Source organism: Maylandia zebra, linkage group LG15 (genome assembly GCF_041146795.1).
Source record: "Maylandia zebra isolate NMK-2024a linkage group LG15, Mzebra_GT3a, whole genome shotgun sequence".
NCBI lineage: Eukaryota > Metazoa > Chordata > Actinopteri > Cichliformes > Cichlidae > Maylandia > Maylandia zebra.
Genome location: NC_135181.1, coordinates 12776173 through 12794810, shown reverse-complemented (window position 1 = coordinate 12794810; position 18638 = coordinate 12776173). Strand labels below are relative to the sequence as shown.

Below are 18638 nucleotides of genomic sequence, written 5' to 3'. Positions count from 1 at the left end.
CATGTCCTCCGGGAAGGTCGCATTTTGGCACTTGCGAGTTTCTTTGAACTTTTGTCGCTACAGCTGTGAACCTTTAAACCTCCGGAGATCAGCTTCTGTATAAAATCACTTTGGCCAAATCACTTTCACACACTCTCCCTGCCGAAACCCTGAATGCCATCCGTCGCTGCTTGGTCGCCTGGATATCCAACATGAACCTGGATGTGGTTACAGCTGAAATATTGTCTGAGTGGAAGTGCCACGAGAGCGCCTTTGGAGAAAACCAAGAGTCACCTCAGCCCACTTCACCTGAGTCACAGAGAGAGTCAGTGTGCTCTTCACCGGAGATGTGCTACTCCAGCCAGCATCGGGAGATCAAAGACTTCTCCTTCACCTTCACGAGCCGAGAAGTGACTGCACCACCGGCGCAAAGGCAAGGCAAGCCAAAGATGTCCACCAAAAGACGCATGAAGGCCAGCGAGCGGGAGAAGATGCGGATGAGGAGCCTCGCAGAGGCTTTGCACCAGCTTCGGGACTACCTGCCGCCGGACTACAGCAAAAGAGGGCAGCCCCTGACCAAGATACAGACGCTCAAATACACCATTGAATACATCAACAAGCTTGCAGACCTCCTGAGTCGCACGTAAATGCACTGAAAATGGACCGTATTTGGACATTTCGTTTAGTTTCCTTATCTGTTTAATACTCATTTTAATACTTTCCTCTTATTTCTTTTAACAGTTATAATGTACATATTGTTTACTTTACTTGCACTTGCCAGATATTTTCTGTATATGAGGCATACTTTTGTTGGAATTATGAACTCAGTGTTTATGTTGACATAATTTGGAGAAGAGTCGTCGTACTTGATTCATACTTTTACCCTCCTGTTTTTATATTTTTTAGAATTTAAGAGAATTGGTAACGTTTTGCTGTGTGAATTTTGTATTTTTCTCAAATACTAAAACAGGTCGATTTGTATTCTGCTAAATGTTCTGCATTCATCGGCTGTTTTAATCCAAATGAGTTCTACAGTCATGCTTTTCCCCTCAATCTTCAATAAACGTGTGTAATGTGTTGAACGTGTGGCCCGTTTAATTACTGAACCGCTTTCAAGGCTGGAGACCATTGGAAGCACGTTAGCCGAGTCAACCAATCAGAATCCCAGAAAGCGAACCTTGGCCTAAATGACGGTACCAATGAACCAATCAAGTTTAAACATTTATTCCTTGTGGGCGTGACTTTGAAAGCGAGCGTCTCTTCACAAAGAAATCCCAACCTGGGATGTCTGTTTAAGCCGCCATTTCAAAGCCCATCGAAGGTACGAGAGTTGCTAGAAATTTTGTATATATCTATATTTTTTATTTTTCTATTTTTTTTCTTTTTTTTTAAAAGGAATCACAAAAACCGTATCATTTTTTTAATCTACCTCACCGGCGTCACCGATTTGAAGTAAGTCATTCCAGAAGCGTAAAAAAAATCTACAGAAACGCCCCTTTCTTGGATGACTAACGTTTTACTTAATCCCACGCTTGTCACTGAAGTTTATTCTGTTTATATTTTCAATTAGGAAAATATCATTAAATGTGTCTTTGAAATTTGTTTATATTAGACTGTTCTTTAAAAAATTTGCAACATAGCGTAATTCTGTCATACCTGCCCTGGAAGTTCCAGGAATTAGACGGGGCCCTTTATCGCTTTACGTGTATATTTTAGCCGGCTGGGCTCACTATTTGCTACTATTCATGAGGGGTATTAAGAAGTATTATTAGAGGCTCGAACTGTATTTGTCGCACAGGTCGTCCCCAACCCCCTCTGCCGCTGCTGCTAGCTTGATATTTAAAAGCTCACACAACCTCAGCCGCCTCCTAGGATCGGGATAAAATTGTTTCCATGACGCTCGACGTGCCTTTGGCTTTGCAGGCTTTCTGTCTTCAAAATATCACTGTAAAATGTACGTATGAACGAGTGTGCTTCATGCCATGTTCATAGCCATTAAACATTTTAAGTGTGTGGCTCAGCCATTGGACCTGTTACATACAAATCTCTCTATATAATAAATTATAAGCAGAACAGTGTACTTTCCGTCTACATCCTGGCTTAAATGGATGTTTAGGTGGGTGTAGAATGAGCGACTCATCCCTCATTATTGCAAAATGAGGATAATAAACTAATGGAAATAACTCTCGGGAGATTTAGCTGTAGACTTTATTAGGCATAAAATTATTCAGTGATCAAATTTATTGCATTGACTAAAAGTGGGTGTGACAAAATAAAGTTAAGAGAAAGGGTAATAATATTAACTAGACTTAAAGAAAAATGTAAAAATATGTTCCGTTTTGTTTTTATTATGTAAGACTAATGAAGTAAAAAATACAGGTAAATTAAACGGGACATGTCCTCGGTGTTAGTCTTTGTCAGTGTGGTGAAGTTTTATCCACCCAGCAACCATGAGGAGGTTTTGGTGCACATCTTTATTATAGAATTTCTGTGTAACAAGATTGCCTTTGTATCATAGTAAATTCTGATCTCTTCTGATGTATTCTGATCTTTTTGATAGCCCCCACCCTCCTCCAAAAATAAAAATAACACAGGACTGTAATTACTCCTGTTTGGAGGTTTTGAGCCTATTGTTTATAACCCGGGGTTGGTAGTGGTTAACTAATCTTAAGGTAATGCGTTAGATCTTTTAGCTTTCAGCAGGCTGATCCTTTAGAATGAGAAAACATGAGCAGATGTCTTGTTGAAATATATTTAAGCTATTAAAGTCCAGGATATAAAAATGTATGACGTGATTTAATTTTTAAGAGAGCTGAAGAGGTGCCATATGAGTATTTAATCAGCCTGTTAATAAAACGCAATTACACAAACTTGCCAGGCAATTACACACAGACTCAAAACTGGAACAGAGCAATCCAAAGGAAGGATAGGCGAGTAAATCCTGCCTGTATTTGTGCTGATTCAGCAGCACACAAACACGAGGAAAGTGGAGAGTAATCATTTAAAAGTGAAACAGAATACCAGGGAGCCTGACTGCGTTATATCACTTCATATATATATAGTTATCTTCTAGTGCTTTATTGTTCTGTTTTATTAGTCTTGAAGAAATAAATTGATTAAAGGCATTTCCTGTGTAATTTATGCAGACAACATACAAATTAGTGCAAAAAAATCACCAGAATGCAGAAAATGAAGTGCCTCTCAGTATATTAGAATACAAATCAAAGACATTGCAGTGCAGTTTCCAGCATTACATAATAAACACTTAAAAAATAGTATGTTTGAACGCAGCTCTTCTGTTCATGATGGTGTTCATTGTCTATATCTATATCATTATGTTTTGTACAGGTACAAGTATGAATCTAGTGCTTATTACTGCTGATCTTCTGCACATAACTATTGACTTGGGATTGTTTCAGATGGACACGGACACAGAAGAGAGAGTCACAGAAACTTCCATGGATGACTCAGAGAAACATGTAATCCAACTCAAATCCAGGTCTGTCCTGCTGTCTGTTACAGTCTTCTGTTTCATTTGTGTACACATGCCGGTTATTCGAGTTTAGGTCTTTTTTTTGTCCTGCTTCATCTTTCAGATATGTCTATAGGAAACTGTCATGGCAAGGTCATGCTATTAATAGCTTACTGTTTTGTCCTATAGTGGCAGTAACTGAGAGAGGTCGTACTGTGTCACAGATATAATCTGTAAAAGCTTAACTTTTTTTAGCCTGGTGTTAAATGATTGTTATAGATTTCACAGTAAATCTTCAACCTGGACTCTGTTGTAAATTTTAATGGATGCATACGTGTTTTTCTTGTTCTTTGATCTCCAGCAGATTTTTAATTTCACCACAGCAAGTCACAGTAATTAATGTAGTAGTTTTCTACTAATACTTAATCAGGTCCTGCAGATTTCCTTTATAATGATTTAAAGATGCATCTCTTCACACCCATATCTATTTATGTAGTCTAAATGCCTTACTATTTGACAACATGACAATTCTTGTGGTTTTATGCAAGATTAGATATAAAAAATTTAAAGTGCGTCAGTGTTTTTTTTTTTATTTTATTTTATTTTTTTTGTTACAGCTTAACAAGACTGAACCTGAACTAGAAGGACAGTGTCAGTTTTCCCTTTGTTATTTTCCTTCAGGGGTCGTGGGGCCAAAGGCCGTGGGCGAGGGGGGCGTATGAGTAGAGGTGGCATGCGTGGTGGGCGGGGCATGATGAAAGGCTTTGGGCCACCAGGACCTGGAAGGGGTCGAGTAAAGGATGGAGCCATGAATGGATTTGGGCCCATGAGGTACTTTTATTGATGTCTGACACACGCACAGTGTTGATATTCTGTAATATGTAAGTTTTATAACTTGGTTAGTTTCTAAACACATATTTTCAGTTGGTAAACATAAAAAGGAAATGCTTATAGACAGCCACTACTGAGTATTTCTGTATTTAGATGCATTTTACATACTTAACTTTTGATCCATTACATGTGTCAATTTAGATAAATTATGCTGCACCTTCTTCCCTTGCAGAGGAATGGGGAGGATGCGTCCTTACCCTGACCTCAGAGGTCCTCGAGGTAGGGCTGGACCTATGGGCATGGGCCCTCCTCTTCCCCCTCCCCCACCTCCTCCTATGCACCTCAGAGGCCCCTTTCCACCCATGCCCAGGTAAACGCCTCATTCAGGCACATAACATGCACAGACACCCACAAAGCGCATAGCTAGAGCTGACCTGTCACTTTCAAATGTCTTATTCCTTACTGCCTGAAAATGTTCTTCCTCTACAGGCATGGACCCCCTCCACCCCCTCCTCCAGGTCATCCTGGTTTCAGAGGGCGTCCGCCACACCCTCGAGGCCGTGGCATGCCACCCCCTGGACCTCCGCGCCCCTTCCGTCCGCGAGGCCCACGAGGGTAAGCGGTGTTTTAATATTCATATCATGCTTAAGCTTAAAATGTCACAAATCTCTGTGCTTTGTGTGCACGGTAACCAGATTGTTAAATTTAGAGAATCTGAGAGTTTTTCTTTGAGATCTGAGATGCAGCAAAAGCACAGAGGTTTGTGACACTAATGCACAGTCTTTTCTGTCCCTTTCTCTTCAGCCTGCTTATAGTTAAATTCTTTTCAATTTTTTGATAGCTCTGTGTCAAAAAGAAGCATTTTTGCTTTAATAGTTTTCTACTGTAGCAAATGTAAAGTGAAGTTATTTTTTTAAGCTAAACTCTTAAATAGTGCATGAAACATGAAGCTGTATTTTGCAAGTTCAAAGGTGCAGAGCAGAGGGGATCTCAGTTCCCCCGCCTTAAACTAGAGTCGTTCAGATGGCTGCTCTTATCAGAGTGTGCCCCCTATTGGCCAAAGCCAAGAATCCAATGTGTGATTTTATCCTTTTACACAGCTACCACAATGGACCGGTCTCTCCTCCGCCTCACCCCCCACCTGGCAGAGGCCAGAGGTGGCCAGGCCCCCCTGGTGGCCGACGCTTTTAATACAGCCTGCTCTAAAAACTATAACTAAGCAGCTGTTAATGTAGAAGAGGCCCTGTAGTCGTGCAGTGAATGAAATGCCCCCGAATGATGTGTTTATAAAAAAAAATAAAAGTCTGAGTTATCTTTTGAGTATCTCAAGAAATACTCTGTGCCGACATGTTTGGTTGTTGGTATTGTCCACTGGCAAAGAGAAAAATGTGAAAATGACTAAAGGGCAACTGAGGACGAATTAAAAACGATTTATAACCGAATAATGTAAAGGGATTCCCAAGTTCTGTTACCTATAAATACTGTTCGTATTTTAACAGAAGTTGTTAAAACGAGTTTGTTCTCCAAAATTAAATGTTCTGTGTTTCTTGTTACAGTCGCCCTGTGAGCCTTTTTCCTGACCCCTAATGAATAAAGGTTAACAAATGGGGTGACACTGTATTTCTGAAGGTGGGGGTAGAGGGGAAAATTTTAAAAGGGAGGGGAAGGAGTGCACAGCAGCCCTCAAACACTACTGTTTATTAGTTTGGTCCACCTTGGACCTCCCTAATCTTTCCTCATGCTACATGGATATGGTTATGTATTCATAACCTCACTAAACAGTGCACTAATTATTGTTTGACACGTTTTACAAGTCTTTATCCAGCTTGTCGAGTATTAATGAGTATTTAATTTCATATTATATATCTTTTAATGTGCAGGTATTTTAAGTTATGAGTATTGCTGTTTGGAACATTCATGTTTGTCTCCAGCGATCTATTGTGTGATGACAAAAAAGCATTATAAATGAATAGCATACTGATATATAGATATATATATATATATATATACACACACACATATATACCAGGTTTCTTATTAGAGCAAATTCCATTCATATTTGCTCCAGTTAATGATAAGAAGTTACTCTTTACTGTGTTTTTTTTTAAGTGTTACTATTTTATATTCATTGTAATTAACATAACTTGTGAAACTGTGAATGTGTTTTGAGAACCGTCAAGAGATAGACGTGAAAGAACAAAATAATAAAACAACAAAAAAAATAAACTCAACTTCTTCTTTTTTTATTTGTTCACAAACAAGTCTGAGAGTTGTTATTACCGACTACAACGTCTCTGTGAAACAGTATGAACTGCATTGTAAGTGTGAGCTTACATTTATTTATGTGATACTTTAAAGTGAACATTTGATTCGTGTAATTAATAGTTTTGCTTTAGTTTTTACTATCTGGAGGACCAGGAAATCTTGATGTTCACTTTAGATCTCACTGAATTCTGTAGACTGAGGGCTTCAATTAATTTATGGCTTAAAAAATGTAAAACTAAACAATGAATTGTACTTATAGTAAAGGTTTACGGCCTTGTAGCTACCAGTGTAAAATTGATTGGAGGACACGGAGCCGCTCCACATACAAGACATCTCTCAGTTTAAAATGAGTGGTAGCATGTCTAAAAGGAGGACATCATCTGAACAGACACTCTGATATGACCAAGAATTATAACTTATTTATTCTGTTTCTAAAAGATGCTGACCCCGTTTCAAAGGGGACAGCTGGCTCGGAAAACCTTCTAGAGTTTGTTTTGTTTTTTTCAGTCAAATCTATTTATCTTATCTCCTGTACTCTTGTATAATTTCAAATCTAATTGCTTGCATGCATGAAATAGTTCCACCTTTTTATATTTAATAAAAATAATAATAACAATAGATGTGGGTTTACAATGTGCACACATTTGCTCAAATTGGGATATAATGACTTAAGAGGGTCTTCGGTTTTACAGTTTATCCGTAGTGTGGTGATTAAGGCCAGCTGAATTTTTAAAGCTAAAAGCAAAGGTGCAACCATCTGAAGAAAATAATTTTTTCTAGATAAACAAGGACTTTATTCTGTGAACCACACGTTGCTTGAATATAGGTACACGTGCAAGGAGAGGTGATAAGTAAATAGCCACAGCCAGGTGTTGCATCCTGCCCCCTTTCTCTTCCTGTCTTTTTCCATTTCTTCAACACTTTTGACTACATTTTGCTACATCAGCCTCTGAAGTCCCAGTTTCTCCCTTTAGTTGATTATAACAGACTGACTGTTGTTGTCTCCTGAAGGGGGGGGGCACACAGTACAGTTAACCTCCCGGGCCCCAAGGAACCCAGGCCCTCCCTCACATCTCTCCCCTCCTTCACCAGCGGCGTGACACCTGAGGTTCGGCACATCACTTGAAAAGGTGAGCCTCCTCTTGTGTCTTAATCCCTAAACCCCTTCCTCTCCAAAACAAGGAGATTCTCTCTTTCAGGACCTCAAGGTGGAGCAACGTCAGAGTCATACTGGGGAGTGGTGAGATTTTAGAGGATTTGTGGGTTTGGAGGTGCATCTGTACCGTGATGGGGAAAATGGCATGCTTGATATATAGCGCGTAGTCTTCTACTCAGGAAATCGAGATGTTTCATTTAACTACTTCCAGGCTAATGTGGATGGTGCATTCTAGCTCACTTCCACACCTTATTGGACACGTGAAGCCCCTGTAACTGTAACGGTAACATTCGTGCTGATATCACAGGTTAGACTATGTACTGAGAAGCGATGGAACGACCCACAGATTAACAATGCTTTGGTTCAGGAGGCCAGTAGACATTTTACACTCTTCAGTGTTCAGCACAACATTTTTCCCCCTGCTGGGTCACAGAGGAAGGCTGTCAGACTTTTTATCTTTTTGACCAACAAAAAGCCATTTTAGTTCATTTATAGTTGGAATATAATTTATAGAATTTATCAGTGGTTTATATTATAACAAATTCTAAAGTGGTAGAATTAAAGATCTATTTTTTTTTATCTGCACACAGCACTTTAATTTAGCTTCTTGGTAATTTAGCTACAACAGATAATTTATCAGACCACCTATCATTAAAAACAAAATTAATTTTTTTTTTTTAGAAATTTGTCAAAAACTTATTTCAAACTAAAAATTATATTATTTATATAACAGTGTTTTTATACCCAAATTTCAGCCACATTTTCACACAGGATTTATAAGAAGTCAGAAATTAAATAAAATAATTTAATTAAACAAATTATAGTTCAGCATTTAAAATATGATTTTGATGATTATCCAGTAGAGAAACAGAGATTTTGGTAACTATCAACACTGTTAATTTAGGACAGCTGTGGTGGTGAAAAAACTTTAAGCACTGTTGTTGTGTAAACTGAACCAGTGGTAGCTGGAGGATGCTACATTTACAGATTTACAGGACTTTCTCACCACTGTTGCATCACTTTCTAAGTCACTATCATCCACTGTTTACATTTAAGGGACTATATTTCAAGAAACATTCAGTGATTAGAGCCATTAGAAGCAGTATAAGCTACTGGCAATCATACTTAAGTATTTATACTTCTTTTTTTTTTAAACAGCATACAAAAATGGTTTCAGGAAGGTATAGATGCAATAGTTCGATTAGCTGAAATTCATCTAGGATTTGATAAAGCCTGTCTGAACCTACTTGAGTGCTTGCTAAATGATTGAGATTCCTGTGAGGCCAGGTTTTAACAGACAGGATAGATTTCAAAATGAAAAGGCCAACAAAACTAGCAAGCAAAAAAGATCCCTCCAGTGAACTTGAATTAGTTGACACTTAACTCCTCTACAACATAAAGAAACGATTAAACACCTCCACTTTGTCCTTTTGAAGGTAACCATACGATGAATACACGTAAAATAAAATGAGGTGCCAATCATCAGAATGACTATGCTGTATACGCTGTTTTGTGATTTGATGTATACTGTTTTAATCAATAAATGTACAAAGCAAAGGTCTCGTGTGTGCTGGTCTTGTATCTGCACGTATACATACAGTTCATCCCGATATCACTGCAGCTCGTCAAACAAAAACTTTTGACTTATTTGAAACAGTCCCAGATAAACTACAACCTGAACTACAAAGAATGAGTTGTGTACATATTCAGTTTATTTCACATAGCTTTGCAACAGAAAAGACAACATGCTTTAAAAAAAACAAACAAACAAAAAACAATCACAGGAAAACACATTTAATAGACATCTGTTAGTCACAGGTGCTGGATTTACTGGCTGGGCTTGTCGTCTGTGGGAATTTCCTTCCACATCGGTTCAAGGATGTGATCAGGAACCTTCTCCATTGCAGTCTGTCAACATGAACAGAATAGAAGAGCGAGAACATCATATGAAAGTTGCCCTTTCCCACACAGAATTGCACAGATAGGGAAGGACTGTCATATTCAGCTTTACTGGGAAATGTCGAAGGAGTATTAGACCACATTATGAAAAAAAATAAATTATCATTTTGAGAATAAAGCCAAAATTTTAAAAAAGGCTAAATGAGCAGATTAGTTGTTTCAAGACAAACAGCACCAGCTGCTATACACTTTACAAAATACCTTGTTTAGACGAGTCAATTAAAACTAAATGATCAGCCGTCTTGTGATCCAACATGCGTACTTTTTATTGCACGATGGTGCAACCATCGATAACCTTCCATTTGTCCATTACCAGCCATTTCATTTTGGACAAATCCACTCTTCCAGGTGTGTGGTTTTCTGCCTGACCAGATGCAGTTTTCTGCAACATCTTTTCAACGTCCTTATCCTTAACATACTGAGCTAGAAGGGAAATCGTTTCCCACCTTGTTACTAAAACCGATTCTGAAGTATGAGTTCATCATCAAAAGAGGGTAAAGCAACCGTGGAAGTTGTAAACAACTATAATCTACACATTTCATCTTCTCAAAATAGATTTTAATTTAATCTCAAAATGATCACATATATATTAGGGTTTTTTTTGTTGTTGTTAAGGGTTAATTTTTTCAAGGGAGAATTCATTTCATGTTTAACTGAAAACATTGTGCATGTTTTGTATCCAGTTTTGACTTCAACCAGGCCACACTGTTCATCAACTGAAAGCTTCTCTTTACCATTTGTAACAGGGGACAGGCCAAATTTATTAACAACCTAAGTTAGGAGTGGGAAATTAATTTTCCCAAGGGGGCACATTAGAATTGGGAATATCATGGAGGGCCATACTAATAAGCTTTGCAATGGAAAGCATCTATCCTGCAGACACTGATATTGATGATACTGGTGCGCGAGTTTGGGTGTACATAGATCTCTGCAAAACCTCACCTTCGTCACCTCCATGGCTACACCTTCTGGAAGATTCCTCTGAATGTATTCAAGGTACACTTGTGCTGTACAGCCTGTTATATGATGCAGCTACAGAGACAAAAAATAAAAATAAACATGTTAAACAAATTACCTTATAATGACATGCAATAACTGGCACAAACACAAAGCTCATTCGTGTTATTATGCAAAGGTTAGAAGTTTCCAGTAAAATGTAACTAGGTGAATAATACCGAACTCCTTTTAATGGCTTTTTGTGCATTTTTTTCTTGTTGGATTTTAGTTTTTTTTTTTTAAATTAGAGCTTCTCACCTCGATGCACCGGTAGTGAGTTCTCATCTCATACTGGACTCTGTGTTTTTTGAAAATGTGTATTGACTTCAGGAGTGTTAACCTCTCAATGTCCTTCGGAGGTTCAAAACTGTGATGGAGGAAGAAGATCCCAAAAAAAGTCATGGCATTACAAGAAGATTTTAGACAGAAGATTTTAGACAGAACCTTTACTAGAGTTAGTGTGTGGCTGCTAAAACTCACACTTTTCCAAGACTGATGCCCAGTTCTTTAGCTGTCATGGTGGCAAAGAACTCATAGCTGTCCAACACAGCTCTGTCATGACCTTTAACCAAAACCACCAGTTTCTGGAACAGTGTGTCCGGCTCCTCTGTGACTGTGATCTGGACCAAAGGAGAAAAGAAAGCCTTAACGCCACATGCAATTCCAAGCGATGGCCTTTGAATATAAACCACTGTAGGTTTGTTGTATTTCACTACAGCACCAGCCTGATATAAGAATGATAATGATAACTTACTGCCGATTGTGCTGCTGACGTTAAAACTGTCGTGTGGAAAGAAGTGCTGGGAGTCAGAGGGAGGTGAAACCTGCAGAGGAGATACAGAATAACTGCTTATACAATAAATGTGCTTAGAAAAAAGTGCACTTCAACTGCACAAGGTGCTTAATGCCTCTGGGCTTTTCTGGCTTAGCTTCATGGTGTTCCTGTTCACTGCCTGAATATACTGCTAGTGTTGTTTTATTTTATTAAGGATTGTGAGTATACTGTACCTATAAGATGTCCTTTTCTTTACATTATTTACTTAATTTCCAATGGGAAATAAACACGTTGCATTCCGATACAGCCAAAAAAAGTGCTCCAAAAACACATGCTATTTATCTTTACTGACAGATCTTATCAAAAAACAGTAAAAACTGTTTGTAAGTCTCTTCATAATTTAATTTAAAACTGCTGCACCCCTGCTTCGTGCGAAAATTCATGTGATTCACGTAAGCAATTATGGCTCAACTCATTTAAAAGATGGGGGGGTTACCTACCGAGTTATATTACATTTCCTGTGACCCGAACAGACACTCAAACTTGCCGGTCCCTGAAAACAGAATCAAGCTCTTTTTATTGAAATGTACAAATGACCTCGGTTGTGCAGCTGCCACGAATGGCCAAAATCTACGATTGGCTAACTAGCTACGGTAATTTTTCAAAAGCTAGAGACCTGCCATGTTAGTAAACTGTTAGAAAACGTTATCTAAAATGAAAAACAAGTTAGTTACCATACCAAATATGAGACACCACTCAATATCCTTGCCAAAGAGAATAATTCACGTTTGCGAACCATGAGAGACGCCATGTTTTTGAGAGAGCGGACAGAAGGTGAAATCATTTCCCTGTGCTGCCCCCTTGTGTCCTGGAGGATAAATGAGGTGAGCACTAACGAGCTAGTGACGAGTACCAAGTATCCAGTCTACAGTCCCATCGAAACCTTTCATGGTCATAAAACTGAGAATGAAAGACTAAGATTGGATGCATTATATTCAAATATATTTTCATATTCACATTTACAAGTCATATGAATAACAATGTAGTCTGCACTTGACTATCGTGACATTATTTATGCATGCTTATGATGCTTCATCTACCTTGTAGCTTCCTGATTCTGTCACAGTGATTTTTGTCACAGGTGATTCTTCTCTTGATCATCACCATATCTTATTTGAAAAAGTGGAGTCAGTCAGTAATGTAGAATCAGAATCAGAATCAGAAAGGGGTTTATTGCCAAATGTTGAGCAGGTTTACAACATGTATGATCTTTCTTTACAAGGTTCAACTGCAAAGGCTGCCTGTTAACCTCTGGTCACTGATTTAATTTAAATGCATTATCTGCAAAGTCACTGGGCATTTTAACATTAGATCTCATTCATACTTTTAAATACTTTTCTGCCTATAAACGGAATGAGCAAAAACAAACAAACAAACAAACAAACAAACAAACAAACAAACAAACAAACAAACAAACAAACAAACAAACAAACCCAAAACCTAAACAATTAATTTGGCACATTTGTTTTCTTAATTTGTGATCATGTATAATATGTTGTTTTATTACACATTTATACACACCCACATTTGTATTTGACCTAAAATATGCTTCACATTATTGTGAAAAAAACAATGCAATGGAGGCTGCTTATACAGTTGCTGTATGCGTGTACTTAATATACTTAATACAGGTATATTTAATGTAGATACTTAGATGCATTCTTCTCCAAATTTGTGGGAACCTAGTTTTGAAAGGTAAACTGTTATTGGATTGACTGTTATTTGATTAAGGTGCTATTGATATGAACAATTTTAATTGGTCTGAATCACGTGCCTGTCACGTGACCCAGCAGTAGGGGCCCAGCAGTGTACAGTAGCAGGCTGCAGGCAGAGGAAGAAGCAGCGGTACGGATCCAAGGTAGGCACTCCACTGACCGCTGATGTTTCTCTGGCTTTGTTGGACTCATGGTTTATATTGTTTAGCCACTTTGTCACTACACCGCCGAGGTGTGTGTGTTTTTTTTTTTCTCAACAGATGTGTCCTAATATTAAATAACTATTGCCATAAATCGTTTGCTAATGTGCTAACCGTAGCCTGCTAGCGAGTGCCAGCGGCGGGTGGACGGAGCCAGCCTGGCGCTGATAGCTGACCGCTTAGCCGGTTAGCTGTCTCCGGTTGTTGTTCATGGAGAAGAAGAAAAAGAAGAATCGTGACAGACAGCGTTAGTTACCCGCATTCCCCAGCATCTCGGATGGATTAGCGTTACAGCCCAGCGCCAGACTCTTGAAGGGAGGAAAGATTAATCCCGCGACTGGAATGTTTTGATGATCAGTGGAGACCACAGAGCTCTCGGTCTGAATCCAGGTTCTGGCTAGCTATTGCTAATAGGCAGGCAGCTTATGGTGATCGATGTTTTTGGCTAATTTTCCAACGTCTTACGGGCTTAAACAGTGATTATTTGGTTGTCAATAACCATTGTATCTTTCTTATGTTATTTTTACGAATTGGCGTGGTTTAATGGCAGATGGCTTTTTCGAGAGGCACCTATTATCATGGCCACTGGTTTAGATTTAGTGATACTGGAAATGGTGGGGAAATCTCGGGATCTTGTAATCACCGCTGACTTAATCTTAATGTCGAGTATATTTCCAAACAGCCATTCTCATTCAGCTATTCTTTGTTGGGCTTGATTTTTATTGTCTCTGTATTAATAAATAACGTCCCGTTGTGCCTCTTCGGTCTGTCTTGTCTGTCTGACCTGCCCGGGTTCATTTTAAAGCTGTTATTCTTTTATTTGTTCTTACCTCTCTGTTACGGTCTTTGTTGTTTACCTTTCGTCTATTTTGTTTTTTAAACGTTTGGCCGCGAGAGGCCGCCTTACTACAGCTTTGTAGCCTAATTAAATGAAAGCTAAAATGATACCTGGCTCCTATAAATTATTAAGCGGGTAGTTAAATGCCCTTCCGCTGAACAGGATAGTCCTCAAAGTAAAATTGCTGCTCGAAGAGTAAAGGCAATTTTTAGCCCAGCGCATTAATATTTAAATTAACGGCAGTGGGCAGCAAGTGAGCGCTTTTCCACAGCTTGTGTTGTGACACAATTCTCTTGATTTCTTAAATACATTTTTATTTTATTTTTCATGTTTTTCTATGTTATATATAAACGTCGTTTTGTGTATTACCCAACAGTGCTCTATGGAATCCCCGAGGCCGGTTGAAAAGGCGGGCCGGCTGACGTAATGACGTTACCGGGAGAAGCGGCTCTCCTGTGGGCTGTCAGCTGATGGAGAGGAGTCCCTGCTTCTCCTCTCTCAGACACAAACTGGGATCAGATGAGGAGGATGTGGAGCACAGAAAGGAGACAATGATGATACTTGGAATGAATACCTGCCTGTTTTATAAGTTTACAAGATAAGGCGCGTTTTTGTTTTTTCTTTTTTGGGGGGTTGATGCTTGTTTTGCTCAGCTGATAGGAGTCTCAACTTTACCCTGGTGGATATCTAAATATATTTTTAGGCACTTTCATTTGGTGCCTTCTCTCCGAAACAGCACGTACTTGGTAGCATCACATCAAAAATGACCTGAGTGCCTTTTTTTGTGTGTGTGCCACCTCATTTGGCTACATAACATCATTAATCCAGCAATGCTAAAATCCACTTGTTTTTTGACCTCACCTGTGCTTTCTGGGGAAAGTTTTTATTGATCGCCTTTAGTCACTATTCCAGATCCCCAAGTAAAAGCACCAGTACTATGCACCGTTGTCGCTGTCTCATTTCTGACACGGAACTGGTAACCTCAAAGGAGGAGACGTGCTGATAACAGTAGTTGTCCTCTCCGAAGAACCTCCCTAAGGGCACTTTTTATTCTGGGAGTGTAGAGAGCTGCAGGCATGTTCGCTGCTGTGGAGCATGGCCCACTCCTGTCCAGTGACTCCAACATCTTATGTCTGTCCTGGAAGGGCAGGGTGCCCAAGAGTGAGAAGGAGAAGCCGGTATGCAGAAAGCGTTACTATGAAGAGGGCTGGCTTGCCACCGGGAACAGCCGAGGAGTGGTTGGGGTTACGTTTACATCCAGCCACTGCAGACGAGACCGGCCCACCCCACAGAGAGTAAACTTTAACCTCAGAGGGCATAATAGTGAGGTAAGAGGTTCAAGTGCAATTGTTTTTGAATAGGACTGTTAAGATGTCTATGTTAATTCTTCATCAAACAGTCTTTGAAGCTCTTAAAGGCCACAGTCGTGTTTTGGAAGCTGTTTTAAAATGTCTTATAATCAAAAATGTATCTCAGGAATATTTAATTAGTAAATCTTCTATTTATTTATTTTTCCCACAACTTCAAGCTACTCTGATATTTCTTCCTCTTCAGTTAAACTTAATAAAGCAAATTTTCAAAATCATTATTTTTAAGTGTTTAAAGCAGTATTTGAGAAGTTTCAGTAAAAGTAGACTAGTTGATCCCCTTAGAAAAGGCTGCTTAGTCCAACTTATTTTAGCTCGTGAGCCACATACAGTTATATTTGTGGGTTGTATGGAGCTCAAGTGGGTCGAACCAGTAAAATCACTACATTAAAAAACAAAAACAAAAAAAGACACCTCTTCACATTGTGGGAGGCTGAGGGTTTTGTGTTTTCCTGCAGTGGTTGATATTCATTAACCGTAAGTTGCCAGTTAGATCAACTTTTTGGTTGCAGTCAAGATATGTATACAAGATATGCATGCTCTTCCTAGTCAATACATTCTGTTACTCCAGACAGGCTTTATTCCTATCCCTCAGTATAGTAATAACCCTCAAAGATTCCCACAAAGAATGCATTGAGGCAATTTAGTTGAACCAAAAAGACTGGATGACTGTCTGAGTCAAATGTCCCAGCAATATTAAATACTAATAAGGATTTTTTTCTCACACACACAGGACAAGTGGAGATTGAACACAGGTTGCGTTTTCTATTTAGTGGGTTTAGCTGTTTGGAGTGAGGTGCAGTGTCAGCACTCTCCAAGGCAGCTGAGGGGAGAGTGGATGAATCCCTACACGGTGTGACTGAAGCACAGCAGTAATGCCATTTAACTCTGACCACTTAAACATTCAGCTGTTATCTATATAGTCTATCTAAATAATAAGAAAAACATTTACACCAGATGTTTTTGATATTTCTGATAATCTCATTTGATGTCTGCATCTTCCTTTTCTGCACTCACGGAGTTTGGCACTGCACTATTCATTTGTGCCCACAATTTATTTCACACTTAACTCTCAGATTGCTTGCTTTTAGGATGTACATGTTTTTATTTTATTTTTTATTTATTTATTTATTTTTTGATCAAGATTTGCACATTTTTACTCTTTGACCTCATTCCAGCGCTAGTAATGAGTAGTAAAGGTCCTCTCCAGTTCCACGCTTCCACGTTCCACGCTTTGATATAAAGCAGTAAATAAATGCTTTGGGCGATGTGGAATCCATCACTCACGCACTCTATGCATAATTTGGGGTTTCTGACATTGGTGGAAATTACGCTGCTTAATGAATTCTGTCAAGTTGTGACAGATCGGTTCACTCACTTGGGTCATTTCTCATCTCAGTTGTGATGAAGAGAGGGCAGATTGCAATACATATTATAATACAAAAGAAATGACCCCCAGGAGCACGCTATATACGCTGTACTTGTTTGTTTTTTTTACTTTGCATTCCTTGCACCACTTGACTTTTTTTAATTTTATTTTTTTTACTGTCTTTCAAATTAAACTTGCAGCATTGCATTTACATATGTATTAATGTGTATTTATTTATTATCACCTTTTATTTAAAGAGGTTCATTCTTGTCAGTGCATTTGCCATAACCCTTTGTCTATAAAAGCTGCTCTTTCAGCATCAAATGCCGTTAGTCCCCTGACAGTCCTGTCCTTTAAACGTCAGCTTTGTCATTGAGAACTTGTCATTGCTGGTGACGAGTGTCCTTTCATACAAATTGGCTCAAGTCATGTTAAGAAAAGCACACGGACACAGAAATGGAATATGAACTCATCCTATAGGAGTTTAGTCCTGCCAAGATCAATACTCGTGTCAGCATCTTTAAATTTGGCCATTATTCCTGTTGATGTATAGACCTCAGTGTTCAGTGATCTTCCTAATGTAAGTGAGCGTCTGAATGGATGTGTGTTTTGGACTTGTCCCAATATGGGCATTGTAGTAAAGTAAAAGACGGATCTTAAGCTTTCAGACATCTGATAAGAAGAGGGCATGTGGATAATGGACTGTAGTGTGTGGCAGTGCCAGTGCCTGGGGTACCCTTGGATTACACCTGAGTTTACCTATAGTACAGACCTTGGCACTGCAAGCTACTTGAATTAAAAGCATCTTATGATGTGGAGAAGCTCCCCTATTGTCTTGCTGTAGCACTTTTTTTTTTTTTTAAGTCTGTTGTGATGTTCAGGTACTGAAAAGGTTTTCTGGGTCCTGTAATAATCCCAGTAAACATATGTCCTCCTCCACCTGCTTCACTCCCTTCCAACCAGCTTGAGAAATAATTACAACATAGCAGCTTCAAAAGGAGCAAGGTGAAAAGTGGGATCCTTTTGTTGTAACTCACAGCCACCTTTTCACAGAGGCATACCAATTTGTTTTCTGTTGAGCCATTTTTTTATGGTGCTTGGTTGCTTAGTAAAAATGCTAATAACTATATGTGACTGTTTAGACAGCCTACAAAAGTAAAGCTTGAACATTTCAGCAGGGGTTATTAAGCATTTTGTTCCCAAGTCACATCTGTATTCATATCTGTGGAAAATGGCTTCCGTGCAATCATTCTAGGCACTTTGATAACACATTTGCAGCATCTGGAGCTTTCAAGGATCCTACTTTAAAAAAACAAACCAAATCAATTAATGTATTTTTTGGTTTGCAGTAAGCTTCATCAGCATATAGGTTCCCTCCATCACCTTATTGGACACAAATTCCAACCAGCTTTCTTCCTGCTTTCTGCCTTGGAGTCGTGTTTGGTTTCCAAGTGCCCCTTTAGTTTGTTTGGCTCCACGTTACCATGGCAGATAATGCACTTGATTAGAGGGCTGTTGACAAGATCCCCTTTTTCATATTTAAGAAAAAACCCTGACTTCCAGTACATGACAACTGACTTGCCAGCATTTAGAAGTTTAGACTGGTTTCAACTGGTTTTCACGCTTCGTTATCCTCACACTTATCTTTATATATAT

At 38.9% G+C, this 18638-nt stretch overlaps 4 protein-coding genes across 7 annotated transcripts in view; 3 read left to right on the top strand and 1 right to left on the bottom strand.

Moving 5' to 3' along the window:
* The first annotated feature begins 191 nt into the window (after positions 1–191).
* Positions 192–1050, top strand: msgn1 (mesogenin 1). The gene has a single exon (XM_004568813.4). It carries the CDS (start codon positions 192–194, stop codon positions 624–626), a length of 435 nt encoding a protein of 144 aa, XP_004568870.1. The 3' UTR covers positions 627–1050.
* Positions 1051–1225: 175 nt separating this feature from the next.
* Positions 1226–9260, top strand: si:ch211-51e12.7 (uncharacterized). The gene is made up of 6 exons (XM_004568814.3): positions 1226–1300; positions 3399–3478; positions 4133–4282; positions 4515–4652; positions 4772–4897; positions 7559–9260. The coding sequence occupies exons 2-6, from the start codon at positions 3399–3401 to the stop codon at positions 7671–7673; spliced, it is 609 nt and encodes a 202-aa protein (XP_004568871.1). The 5' UTR covers positions 1226–1300; the 3' UTR covers positions 7674–9260.
* A 133-nt stretch (positions 9261–9393) lies between these two features.
* mrps10 (mitochondrial ribosomal protein S10) lies at positions 9394–12301 on the bottom strand. Its single transcript, XM_012923967.3, has 7 exons — positions 12173–12301; positions 11934–11986; positions 11413–11482; positions 11139–11278; positions 10917–11025; positions 10605–10694; positions 9394–9611 (listed from the first exon to the last, which is right to left on the bottom strand). The coding sequence occupies exons 1-7, from the start codon at positions 12275–12277 to the stop codon at positions 9531–9533; spliced, it is 648 nt and encodes a 215-aa protein (XP_012779421.1). The 5' UTR covers positions 12278–12301; the 3' UTR covers positions 9394–9530.
* Positions 12302–13294: 993 nt separating this feature from the next.
* The window catches only part of tulp4a (TUB like protein 4a), a 29139-nt gene continuing 23795 nt past the window's right edge, over positions 13295–18638 (top strand). For 2 of the 4 annotated variants that reach the window (XM_076873924.1, XM_076873921.1), the window contains exons 1-2: positions 13295–13351; positions 14623–15574. In XM_076873924.1, the coding sequence (XP_076730039.1) occupies positions 15323–15574 (252 nt within the window). In that variant the 5' untranslated portion in view covers positions 13295–13351; positions 14623–15322. Of the gene's footprint in view, positions 13352–13765; positions 13799–14622; positions 15575–18638 lie in introns of those variants that run through there. The other 2 variants (XM_076873923.1, XM_076873922.1) reach the window with 2 other exon arrangements.

Excerpts from the sequence above, each read along its gene's own strand:
- msgn1 (XM_004568813.4), top strand. The coding sequence starts at position 192 with ATGAACCTGGATGTGGTTACAGCTGAAATATTGTCTGAGTGGAAGTGC.
- si:ch211-51e12.7 (XM_004568814.3), top strand. The coding sequence starts at position 3,399 with ATGGACACGGACACAGAAGAGAGAGTCACAGAAACTTCCATGGATGAC. Across the intron at positions 3,479-4,132 it reads GTAATCCAACTCAAATCCAG|GGGTCGTGGGGCCAAAGGCC; the intron begins GTCTGTCCTGCT and ends ATTTTCCTTCAG. Across the intron at positions 4,283-4,514 it reads AATGGATTTGGGCCCATGAG|AGGAATGGGGAGGATGCGTC; the intron begins GTACTTTTATTG and ends CTTCCCTTGCAG.
- mrps10 (XM_012923967.3), bottom strand. The coding sequence starts at position 12,277 with ATGATTTCACCTTCTGTCCGCTCTCTCAAAAACATGGCGTCTCTCATG. Across the intron at positions 10,695-10,916 it reads CTCACTACCGGTGCATCGAG|CTGCATCATATAACAGGCTG; the intron begins GTGAGAAGCTCT and ends TTGTCTCTGTAG. Across the intron at positions 9,612-10,604 it reads TAGCCATGGAGGTGACGAAG|ACTGCAATGGAGAAGGTTCC; the intron begins GTGAGGTTTTGC and ends TCATGTTGACAG.